The sequence below is a fragment of the Cannabis sativa genome, chromosome 3 (assembly GCF_029168945.1).
Source record: "Cannabis sativa cultivar Pink pepper isolate KNU-18-1 chromosome 3, ASM2916894v1, whole genome shotgun sequence".
Classification (NCBI taxonomy): Eukaryota; Viridiplantae; Streptophyta; class Magnoliopsida; order Rosales; family Cannabaceae; genus Cannabis; species Cannabis sativa.
In genome coordinates, this window is record NC_083603.1 from 46,794,949 (window position 1) to 46,807,386 (window position 12,438).

General features: G+C 31.6%; 1 protein-coding gene across 1 annotated transcript; it reads right to left on the reverse strand.

The window, feature by feature from the left end:
- Positions 1–785: 785 nt before the first annotated feature.
- LOC133035772 (protein neprosin-like) lies at positions 786–4,372 on the reverse strand. The gene is made up of 7 exons (XM_061111978.1): positions 3,459–4,372; positions 3,268–3,354; positions 2,972–3,181; positions 2,467–2,631; positions 2,204–2,257; positions 1,961–2,107; positions 786–1,462 (listed from the first exon to the last, which is right to left on the reverse strand). Exons 1-7 carry the CDS (start codon positions 3,933–3,935, stop codon positions 1,085–1,087), a joined length of 1,518 nt encoding a protein of 505 aa, XP_060967961.1. The 5' UTR covers positions 3,936–4,372; the 3' UTR covers positions 786–1,084.
- Positions 4,373–12,438: the final 8,066 nt, after the last annotated feature.

Here is a 12,438-nt window from a genome sequence, read left to right on the forward strand (position 1 = left end):
CTTATTCCCTTGTGCCTGTCATCTTTTGCTCAATATTATCACTGTATGAACTGTTATGCAATAAGGGTTTTCTTTGTAAGATTTTTTTAACCCAAAATTTCACAAAAAAGAAAGATTCTTTTTGGGATATATCTATCACTAAAAAACATATTTATGAACTAAGATTGACTTGCTAAATAACCATACAAGTAGCTAAAGAGCCAAGAATCTAACCCTTTTATATTTAATGTAGAAAAAAAATGTTTTAAAATTTTAAGAACATTTAAGCACTAGTACAAAAAGAAGTCCACTTTGAAGAGCACAAACTTACATGGGAAAGGCTGCAAGTCTGTAAGTGAATTAAATGAACATGTCTTTGACTGTTATTAAAAAGTATTTCTTATGGTTACTGAGATTCTTATTGCACTTAATTCTAGTTTTAGAAACTTTGAAACAAATATTTTACTTATTAGTAAATGGTATTGTTTGGAAGGTTCATTGGTTAGGCCTGCTGGTGTTTTGAAAAACAATAATTTACCTTCTTTGTTGTGCCCACATGCTAGGCCTTAAAGTATGGTATTTTACCAATAAAGTATAAAACTTTGCATTCTTCTTTACTTTAAAAATAATAAAAAAAGAAATTGGACTTTAATGACAATAATACCCATGTAGGGTTACTGGTTTAGTGAGCAAGTTCAAATCTTCTTCTAAGGCCCACCTTTATTATTTTCTTTTTCTTTTTCCTGTAAATTATTATTTTTATCTTGGAAGGAATTATAAAGCAAAGAAAAAGTCCCAACACTATATTTATATAACACAAACCAGTACTATTAACACTTTGGTGTATGTTCCCCAAATTTACAAAGCCAGAGATGGGATAATCAAATGATTATAAAACCCCTCCAAAAAACAAAAGGAATACATTATAATGGGAAATATATCAAAATCACCCAAACCATGTCAAAACCTAACAACAAAAACTAAAACCCAGATTTTTTTTTTCTTATTTTTTGTTAAAATAATAACCAAAAACAAAACAAAACAAAACAAAAAAGACACTGATTTTCTATATCTTAATTTCTAATGGCATTTTTTTTTTGCTTATTCAAGGACACCTTACATTTCTCCCAGGACCTCCATAGTAAAAATAAGTACCCCATACATTATTTTTTCCTTGTCTTATGTCATAACAATTAGAATGATCAGCCAAGAGGTGAAGATTTGACAAGGGTAACAAATTATTGTCCCAATCCACAATTTGTAAGTTTCTAAAATAAGATGCTCTCCCAAAACCTTCTCCAGCAAAATGACCACTTCCCATTTGTGTGGATGTGTGAAAACCAGAAGATCTACTATTTACAATTTCACCTCCAAATTGTAACATGCTTGCATGGCTTCTAAGATGGCTGAATAAGAAAGCTGGCCAATATCCAACCAATAAACCAGACCCAAACTCCAACCACCAATGCCCATGCTTTGGATCCTGATTATTCATCATTATAATTTTAATTATTCAACAAAGATGAAAATAATTATAATCTTAAAAAGTGTTGTTCTTTTCTCTTTTTAAGATCATTAGTTTGTCAAAGATTGAAGACATAATTATTACAAACATGATAATTTTGCTTCTCATGGGTAGCCCTCATTGTCTTTATTATCTATTACTTGTACTAACTACTTAAATTTTGCAACAGAGAATTTAAAGAGGATTTTTTTTTTGGAATATTATTATTAACTGAGGATGAAATGAATTTTCTTTGTTTTAACTTTTTGAGAGAATAAAGTAAGGCATCAAATGATCAAATAAATGATATAATAATAAAAAATAAATAAAGATACTACTAATGGTTTTGTTATAGATCTAAAACCATAAATATTATGACTAGTTAAGATCTTATATTAATTTTAGTTGTTGATATGACCTATATTTATGTAGTTTATTAATGAATTTTAGTAGTGTTATTATTGGTAAACTACTAACCTTCCAAACCATTAAACCAATATCAAATTGCCTCCCTTTGTAAGATGACCTAGGAGAGATAGCTGCTCCAATAGCTATCTTGTTATTTGTTTGGACAAAACCAGAGCATAGTAAATTATAACATCCAGTAGCTTGATATGCATCTGTCTGTAAAATCATGCATTAAACAAATTTATCATCCATTTAAATTGAGCATAATTGAATTTTACCAAAAATTAATTAAATAAATATACAAAAACTCACTGTCCAATATGTAAAGAATCTAGGATAGTTGTCACCATATAGCTCTGGGCTAACCTGAAAAAATAAATGAAGGGAAAGATGTCAATGGTCACCACTATAGAAAAGTAGTCTCTAACAGCTGTTCCACATTGCTAAAATCATCTTTCCTTTTTATATATATAGTTATATTAATATCTATATATATATGCAGAGTGATCTATTTGCATGAATGAATGAAAAGTAAAGTTTGTATTTTTATTTTTTTGGGTGTTGAAAAAACATGCCTGCCAGCCAGCTTCAATTGTGTTTAAATCATTGCCAAATGAGCCTGAGATGACCCATAATTGTGATAAGCTGAATTCATATTGATCAGTGACTCTTGGTGCCCAAACATTAAGATTGGCCTTTGCTCCATAATATTGTTCTCCATTTACAAATACAACTGCATGCTGTTACAAATAATAATAATAATATAAAATCTGAATTTAAATTAATTTCATGACAAAGGAAGGAAAATGGTATAGTTAATTTATATTAAAGATTTTGTTTTGACAATTAATTGATGTCCTTTTATTACCTGTATTTTCTTCTTGTATTCATATTCAACTATAAAAATGAGATTAACTGAACCTTTTTTAAGTTAGTCTTTTCGGTGGAGAAAAAGGAAAAGAAATTATGAATTCTTTTTTTTAATAGTGGACTAAAATAGTAAAAGAAAGAAGAAACTACAGTAAACTTTATTAAAGAAAATAAATTATTAAGCTAAATTAAACTAAAAATAGCAATTACCTCATGACCACTACCAGTTGAGTCTCTCCTAACATGTCTTCTTGGTTTTCTACCATATCTTCTAATGGAACTTGCTCTTAATATATCTTTATCAGTGGTTCTTCTAATTGGAATAGTTCCTTCAGGGCATGATTCACCTGAGTCAGTCCATTGTTGATAACTCTCTTGAATTGTTTTGTTTTCATGGCCTTTAGGCCTCTCTGGTGGATCCTGCATATAAGAATTACCATATATATATATAACCAAAGAAAAGAGTACTAAAATTTGATTATAATTATGAATGAGGAAAACATTACCAATGGCTTCTGGCCTTTAAGCAGAGGATGATCAAAAGCTGGTTGAAGATGAGCAAGCACACAATCTATGACATCACCATCTGAGCTCTGTAGTACTCAAAACCCAAAAACAAAAAACACCCCAGATCATTTAAAGCTCAAAAAACAGAAAAGAAAAAAGCTTTTTTTTCATATAGTAAAGAAGAAAATGCCTGAATTGTCTTGACAGCAGGCTTGTTGAGTTTCTTCAAATAAGCATTGACCCTTTTGAGCTTATGTAACTCTTGATCAGGCCGGAGTGTTTGGTTGGCCGGAAAATGATTATGGGGGTGAGAAAATGCAGGGAAAGAAAGGAAAGAAACAAAGAGGAAAAGAACAAGAAGCATGGGAACTAATGAGAAAGGTTGGTAGTAGTAGGAGTTAGTTGTAGTAGTAGTAATCTTAGTAATAGTAGAATAAGCTAGTTTAGATGAATAATGTTTTGGCTTAATTGTTTGTTTTGGTTCAGAAGAAACAACAACTTGTGTTTGTCTTGTTCTGCTCTGAATTTCACAGCAGCAATATGGTTTCATCGACTTCAGCTTTAGCTTCCTCTTCTTAATAATATTATTATTATGAATATTCTTCTTCTTCTTCTTTTTCTTATCATTCCATTGTTTTGTCCTCCTCTTCATAATCTCATTCTCCATTGAACTGAATCTTCCTCACTCTTCATGTCCTTACAAAACAAAACAACAAAAAAATATAATATATAATTTCACTTAAATCCTCACCATTTCCAACATATAAACAAAACAATCTCTCTCTCACTCTCTCACTATATATTTTGGTGTGTGAGATTCTAGCTTGTTTGTTTTTTGTTCTGACAGGTAGAAATTTCAGGGCAGAAGCATATTTAAATTGGACCTTGATAGGTGGGGTATGTTTAATGTACTCAAGTTTTTACTCATATGGAATTGTGGTCAAAACACTTTTTTCTTTTTTCTTTTTTCTTTTTCTTCAAGTTTAAATTATAAAATTAATCAAAAGAAAATCTAGAGAGAGAGAAAGTGAAAGACTAGGCGTATTTCAGGTTTAAGATATCAGTACAGAGACCTAACAATGGCCAACGGTACTGATTCTTTTCATTCTTTCTCTCTTTTTCAAGAGGAATTTTACTACAACTTTCTATATTCTTGAGGTTTTTGTCATTTTCCTCATTTTTTTTTTAATTTGGACTAAAATGGACGGCTTCAAATTTACATTGGTATTATTATTAATATTATTATTATTATATAACTACGTACAATTAAGTGCATGAAAAATTTCATATTCTATATTACATTTACACCTAATATTATTATGTTATCCCAAATCCAATTCCCACCAACAAATTTTTTAATAAAGTTATTCTCAAATCTCATGGTAGAAGAAGAAGTAGCCTTGTAGTAGTCACTATTAGGCCACTTTCATGTTTTTATTATTTATTTATTGATTTTCAGCATCATCATAAAATATTGAAATCATTTTTTTTTCAAGGATAATTAATGCCATTTTCAATATATACATTTGTGTGTGTGTGTGTTCTTCGATATATAATTGTGGACGCGTTTGTGGTGACATGTTACTATCTCAAAGTCTCATTCTCCTTTAATAATATACACAATTTCTAAAAGAAAAACTACACATTAATACACACATAATAATGATAACTTTTTCTCTTTTATTTTCATCATAAATTATTATTAGATATCATTAATTACCATTGTCAAGTCTGAATTGCGTTTGTAGTAGTGGGTCTAGCTAGCTTGAATCTCATTGAGACTTATTACAATGAAAATCTTTAAATCAAATGTTTTTATGTATAAAAAAATAAAATTTATTAGGTATGTAATAAAATTCTCGATTTAGTAGTAATTTTTTTTTATTTTCTACGTTAATTTAACAGAATATCTCAATTATTATTTTATAATATTATTATAATATTTAAAAATAAAAATTATATGTAAATATTTTATATAAAAAAAAATTTATTTTTTGAGTGGAAAAAATTAATTTTATTATATATATTTAAAAATAAAAATTACATCTATTTATAAAATATATATAATGATTAATAGTATATATATATGTTTTTAATAATTTGTACACTTTATTATAAACACACTTTCCTACCTACAAATTAAGAATGCATCTATCTCATTCATTATTTTTTTTAAAAATATATGTTTGGACATAATATATAAAATGTATTTTAAAAGTAAACTCAAATTTTGTCAAAATATTTTCTAATATAATCTTTATATATAGAAAAATCAATATAAAATACGTATAACAATGAAATCCATTCTTTTATTGAACATATAAAATACATAAATATAATCACATCTAAAGAGCATATTACTGTAGTCGCAATAGCCAAAAAAAATTCTCAAAGATCGAAATCTCAACTCAAAAATTAAAAAATAAAAATATATTACCTAATTAAAATTAATTGAACATACATGTATTGTACTTAACAACATCACTTAATTAAATTTAATTAAAAAAAAAATTAATTACACGTGCATGCAGGTAACATCAACATACTAATAATAATAATAATAATGATAATAATTTAAGAAAATTGATGTAGTGATGCCAATACCACTATGAAGTGGAGTATAGGTAGATCATGAATTGACATTGAGGAAACATATAAATGGTCATGATGATTAATTTCCATTGTGGAAAATTCTTTTGACAATTTTCTTGTATAATCCTATTGTTAATTTATATGCAATGATCATTTGCTAGACCAAAACATTATTTTTCTTCTCTTTTTCAAAAATAGACTTTTGAAATATTTGTCTTTCAAAGAACCCACAAATTATATTGGTGTGCTTTATAGTGCTTAAGGCCATATCTCCACCTTTTGTCACCACCAAGAGAGAAAGAAAATAGAAGATTCAAGTGTTGAAAAAAAAAGGACAAAATAAAAACCTCTATTTGTACTAGACCAAGTAAGTTAATTTATTAAATATATGATAGAGACTTGATTTATATATATATAGAGATATAAATTGAACTAAATTTTGATTAGCTTATATATATGCCATTGATTTTACCTTCTTCACTAAGACAAACCATAACCTTTGGCTAGTGCTATGGACAATGACCAAGGTGAAAGAAGGTTTAACTTTTAATCCAAAAGGAGTGGTCAATATTGGGCACCACATTTATTGTACGAGTTGAAAAAAAACATATATATAGATAGTTGGAACTGTACTCATTATATTGATTTTAAATTTGAAAAGGGCCCCATTTTATGTGTGTGTGTGTGATGTCAATGGTCAAACAAGTCATATTAAAGACTCATTTGCCGACAAAATTGTTGTTAGTTTGTAGGTATAGAAAACTAATCTTGAAATTTTGAGAGTGAAGAAAGATTTGATCTTCTTCATTGGTTAAAATCTAAAACTTTTACATGTACTTTGATCACATGATAAGAAAAGCCAATTGCAAAGAGTTGCCAAAGCTCCATAATCTATTATGTTTTGTCAATTTCTTTAAAATCACATGAAAACTTTGTGTGGTAATGGATAATTAAGAAACTTTATACCAACTCCAACTCCAACTCCAAGGACAATGGTTTGGTTTTGTTTTTGAAGAGAGTATTTAAGTATAAAGAGCTTAAATGGTAGGAGAGTACTAGTGAGTAGTTGTAGTTCTTTAAGTGTATTTTTTTACTAAATATGAATTAAAATATTTAAAAGTTAAAAGAAGATACCCTACCTACCTAGTAATAATCCTCAACATTGGATTAAGCCTAAGTAGTACACTTTCTTGAGGTTTATGGCACTTAAATTTTGACAACACAAGGGTATGGGCCCCTAAAGGCCTTTTGTTCTCTTTTTAGGGTTCTGGGCAATGGTGCTTGCCACTTCCATAGACACCCCCACCCCTTTACTCATACCACACTATTCTTTATGTTTTCTCTCTTCTTTTCACAAAGCCCCACTAAAACTCTCAACTACCTCTCTGCAGCTATTGAAATCAAAATTTAATTTAATTAATTAATTATTATTTTTTTTTTTAAAAAAAAAAACCATTTTAGAATATTGGTCCACAGGGCTGCCATGCCATGCTCATCATATATATATATATTAAAAACTACATCCATTAATTTAAGATTGATTGTTAAGTTCCCTTAGTGGAACCATGTCCATCACCCATGTAAAAAAAATGGTTTGGGTCTCAAAGAATAGATTCCATCATTCTAAACCCAACAATTTACTTTGAAAACAATGTACACTATTTAATTGCAATTTAATCCCAACCCAAGTTTAGAGTTGATTTTATCTTATTCCTAAAGTATATATATGTATATTATTTTAATTTTTATCTCCTGTATTTAAAGTTAATAAAGGTAACTCATTTCATGGCATAATTTATATACCAAACTTAGATTACTTAGAGTTTGGTAAAGGCTGCAAATGCCATGCTTTTTGATCAGGGAGCCAGCTTGCAAGAATTTATTACCCCAAAAAAAAAAGTTGAGACCAGAAAACAAAATGGTAGTGGGGGCAGACAACTAATTAAATTTATAGCTGCATATTTGATTTTGCTGGGATTCCACTCAAGTTTGATTGTTGTGTTCATTGTAAGAATAAGCATTTAATTTCATTTATGTCTTGGTAGCTTCCCCAACCCTTTAAAAAAAAAAATCAGTAACCCATTAATTAGGTAGTAATTAACTTGACCATACAATTGGGATTTATATTACTAAACTAAAATCAACTTTTTTTTTTGTTTTGTACATTGTGGTACCAAATAATCATCATATAAAGATAGAGTGGCCACCATAGGTTTGGTGAGAGTGAGAGGCAATTGGCAATAGATATCATGTTACATAGAGAATGAGAAATGATGATGATGATGATGAGTGTTTGGAATGAAAAATTTCATTATTCCAATAAGAAATGGATAAATAAAAATTGCTGGTTTTGGTTACAAGGGGTCTTATTTTGTCTGCCTTGAAATAGACATTGGTAGTAAATGTTCACTTAATATTTTGTTGAAATGAGAAACTTTTGTGGATTCATGATAAGGTTTTGCCTAGATGTTTTTGCTGGTGTAAACAGCAACAAAATTATGGTACCAACGCGTTTCACCACCAAAGAAAAAATAAAAAAAATTAAAATTGAAAAAGAAAGAAAGAAAAAAGGTGGGCATGCATTGGCATGCTTGCTTTCCAAGCACATTGTCCCAAGATAGAAGAGGAGTTTTTATCTTCTCCTACTGAAAAATAATGCAAATTCAATATATACCTTACTGCCTACTCAAAGTTTTCATTTTGAAGATGGTGTAGGTCATCTAATTCAATATATATATACGGTTGAGTATTAGATGCTTATAATAAAAATGTAATATAAGTAAATTTTTTATTTTTAAACTTAAATTAATTATATACTTAAATAATTTAATTTTTTAATTAAAATATTTGATAAAACTTTTTTAGAAATTATATTTATATATATATTATTTTAAAGAAATAAATCAAATCAGGTTATATATATAGGGAAATTTTACTTTTTGGCCTTAATAATACAAGCCATATCAAAATTTATACCCTCCCTTAATTTGTACAAATTTAGTCCATTAATTACATGAATTTCCCATTTTACCTTTTTTTTTCAAAAAAAAAATAAATAAATAAATTAGGTAAAATCTGAAATTGATCTTTCTCTCTCTCTTCCCTCTTCCCTCTCTCTCGTGCATCACTCTCTCTCTCTAGAAAAAACTGAAAAATTTATCAAAAAAATTCCCTCTGTCCGTCCCACTCTCTCGTCCCTCTCTTTCTTCCCTCTTGAATGGTTGTTTTCTCGGTGGGTGTTGGTGGAAAACCGAAGCACAACCCAATATCACTCAAGAATCTTACACCATTATAATGGGTAAGTTGTGTTTTAAGCATTTTGTTTGACTTTATGTAGTTTAAAATTGTTATATGTGTGTTATTTGTTGGAACTGCTGTTTTTTGGTCTGAAATTGTTGAGATCTGCCAGATCTGGTTTTCAGTCGAATTTTGGGTTTTCCAGTGTTATCGATGATATATCGATAATATGTCGATGGTTTGTCGATGATTACAAAAGGAAAGGTCAGTGACGACCATTATCGACGTTATGTCGACATAATGTCGACGTTATGTCGACATTAAGCAACAAACCCACTAAATACAATTTGTCGACATTTTGTCGATAGTTGTCGACAGCATGTCGACAACAAGCGTTTATCTCTTTTTTAGATGTTGTCGATATTTTGTCGACACCATGCGACAAAATATCGATGTAAATGAAAAAAAGCCGTAAATAACATAACATAACATTAAAATAACATAAAATAAAAGGGAAATTTCATTAAAATTAGAAAAAAAAACATAACATAAAAAAACATAAAAAAAAACAGAAAATAAAGTTCATAAAAAAAAAAAAAACAAACATTAAATAAAACTCACCACAAGCCATAACATAACAAATTATTTTTTTTAAAATTCTTTGGCTTGTGGGTGAGCCTTGCAATACTTGCATAATGTTCCAGGCTTCACCAGTTTACCGTTAAAGATGCCTAGTTTGCAACGACGGCATCCTTCGGGGAACCCTGGTGGTGGAGCTGGCCATACACCAGTTTTGCAAAAATGTGCTTCAAGTTGCCTGAACCTGAACTCGTTCCCACATCGTTCTCTTTCGAAAGCTCTTTGGGCGTCAAAAACTTTCTGCATTTCAGGAGTAACTATGCCAACATCAGGCTCCTACTTCAGCTCTTCAGGAGTTAAGATGGGGAATTTGCCTTTGTTCTTTCTTGGGGCCATATTTAGAACTTAAGAATAAGAGAAATTTTTAAGAGTAAGAGAGAAGTAGAAGACAAGAGCACTTATGAATAAGAAAGGGATTTGCTTTTATAGAGCAGTAAACATGTTGGGAATGTATAAAAATTTAATGGTCATTAAATGCGTGTAACTGTACAGGTAAAACGCATGAAATGGTGTATTTGTCGACTGAATGTCGATACTATGTCGACATGATGTCGACAACATGCCAATTTAGTGACACTGCTAACTCATTTGTCGATACCATGTCGACGTCATGTCGACAACTTGTCGATAGGACACGTGTCTGACATGCAACGTGTCAGTTGGGAAGGGTTGTTGGGAACGTAGGTAAAATTTATTAACATTAAATGTGTAACCGTAAAACACGAAACGCATGCACTGTGTGTTTGTCGATTGAATGTCGATGGTATGTCGATGTTATGTCGATGGCGAGCATGCTTGGTGTGGTTGTCGACGGTATGTCGATAGTATGTCGACTAAATGTCGACAATTGGTGCCCTAATTTCTGATGTTGTGATTATCGACATTATGTCGATTGATATCGATGGGATGTCGATTTTTATTTTTTTTGGGTGTTTTTTCCTTTACTCACTTTGTTTTTTTGGTTTGCAATTGCAGGAGAGAAAGTGTTCCTTGTAGTATCGTACGATGGTGTTTGGTTATGTGAGAATTATAATTGGATCTACAAAGCAAATAGCAGCTTGACGTTGACAGTTACAACTGAGACAACCCTACAAGAACTGCGACAAATTTTATATGAAGAGTTGGAAGTTGATCCGGTAGCGTATGATTTAAAGTTGGAGATTTGTTCCTTGTACATGAAGGGAAAAATGGTTGCGCCAGAGGTTATTAAGAGAGAACGCCAACTGAGAACGTTTTTAGAGATGAGGGCAACAATGTCAAATACAGAGTTTATGCCATTATTCGTGACCAAGGTGAGAAAAGTTGGGAATTCGGAGCCTACGCCGCCTACTAATCCTCTCCCTCGAAGTGTGGTAGGGTCTTGCGTTCCCGAAATAGATGTTGGGATTGGTGTGAATGAGGAGGTTCCGACCAATTTAGAGGTTTCGACCAATGTAGGGCAAGAACAAGAAGCGACAGGATTTCATCAGTTTGAAGAGTTCGATACACCCTTCTACAATAACGATCCTATTGTAGATTTGAATATGGACGATGAACATGATTTGGCAGTCGATGAAGCCGTAGCGGGACCATCGTTGAGGTTAGAGTGTGTACCGAGTAACCAAGGTACACAGCGAGAACGACAACCTCGTAGTGAAAATCGCACTACACCTGGAACTAGCAGTAGTCGACAAGGCAGAACTGAAGAACATGCTCGTCATGCAACGTTCTCAACGTTCTCCTCTTTTGAAGTTTGTACCAAGTTCAAAGCTCCCATGTGGACAAAGGAAGATATAATGGAAAATCATGAGCTAACTACTTGTTTACAAAGTAAGGAAGCAGGGGTGATAGAGCTTGGTAATTTTTATGAAAACAAGGAATAACTGAGACAAGTAGTGGGTAGGTTTGCACTTAATAACAATTTCGAGTGGATAGTGAAGAAGTCATCCCCTGATGTGTTGTACGTTACATGCAAGGCTCCAGATTGTAAATGGAGATTGAGGGGGAGGAAGAAGATGCATTCTGACAACTTTGAGGTCACTGTATTTCACAATGAACACACATGTAACTTGAATGCGAGACGTTCAGATCACCGTCAAGCAGCACCATGGGTAGTTGGCCACCTTATTAAGGGGAAGTACACCCAAGATGGAACTAAGTACAAGGCTAAAGACATACAGAGGGACATGTTTGACAACTACGGTATCAGTATGAGTTATGTGAAGGCGTGAAGGTGTAGGGAGATGGGACTTACGTATGCTAGGGGTACGCCTGAGTTTTCATACATGAAGCTTCCTGGGTACTTGTACATGCTGGAACAGAAGAATCCAGGTACCATTACTGACTTGTACTTAGAGGATGAGCGGTTCAAGTACTGTTTTATATCACTCGGTGCATGTAGAAGGGGCTTTTCTTTTTGTCGTCCTGTTTTGAGTATCGATGGCACCTTCTTGAAGACGAAGTACGGCGGTATAATGTTAGTTGCTGTGGCATACGATGCGAACAACCAATTGTTGCCGGTTGCTTATGGTATCGTTGACAGTGAGAATAACGACTCCTGGACGTATTTCTTACAGAAGTTGAGGGTAGCAATTGGCGTGGTTGAGAACTTAGTGTTTGTGTCAGATAGGCATCAAAGCATTGATCATGCTGCTGAACTCGTTTTTCCCGAAGCAGTCCACTGTGCATGCTATCACCACATTGTTATGAACGTGAACGCCAAA

Bases quoted from the DNA above. Each gene is read 5' to 3' on its own strand.
- LOC133035772 (XM_061111978.1), bottom strand. From the start codon at position 3,935: ATGGAGAATGAGATTATGAAGAGGAGGACAAAACAATGGAATGATAAG. The intron at 3,355-3,458 runs GCATTTTCTTCT...TGAGTACTACAG, and splicing joins CTGCTGTCAAGACAATTCAG to AGCTCAGATGGTGATGTCAT. The intron at 2,258-2,466 runs GCATGTTTTTTC...TTATTTTTTCAG, and splicing joins CAATTGAAGCTGGCTGGCAG to GTTAGCCCAGAGCTATATGG.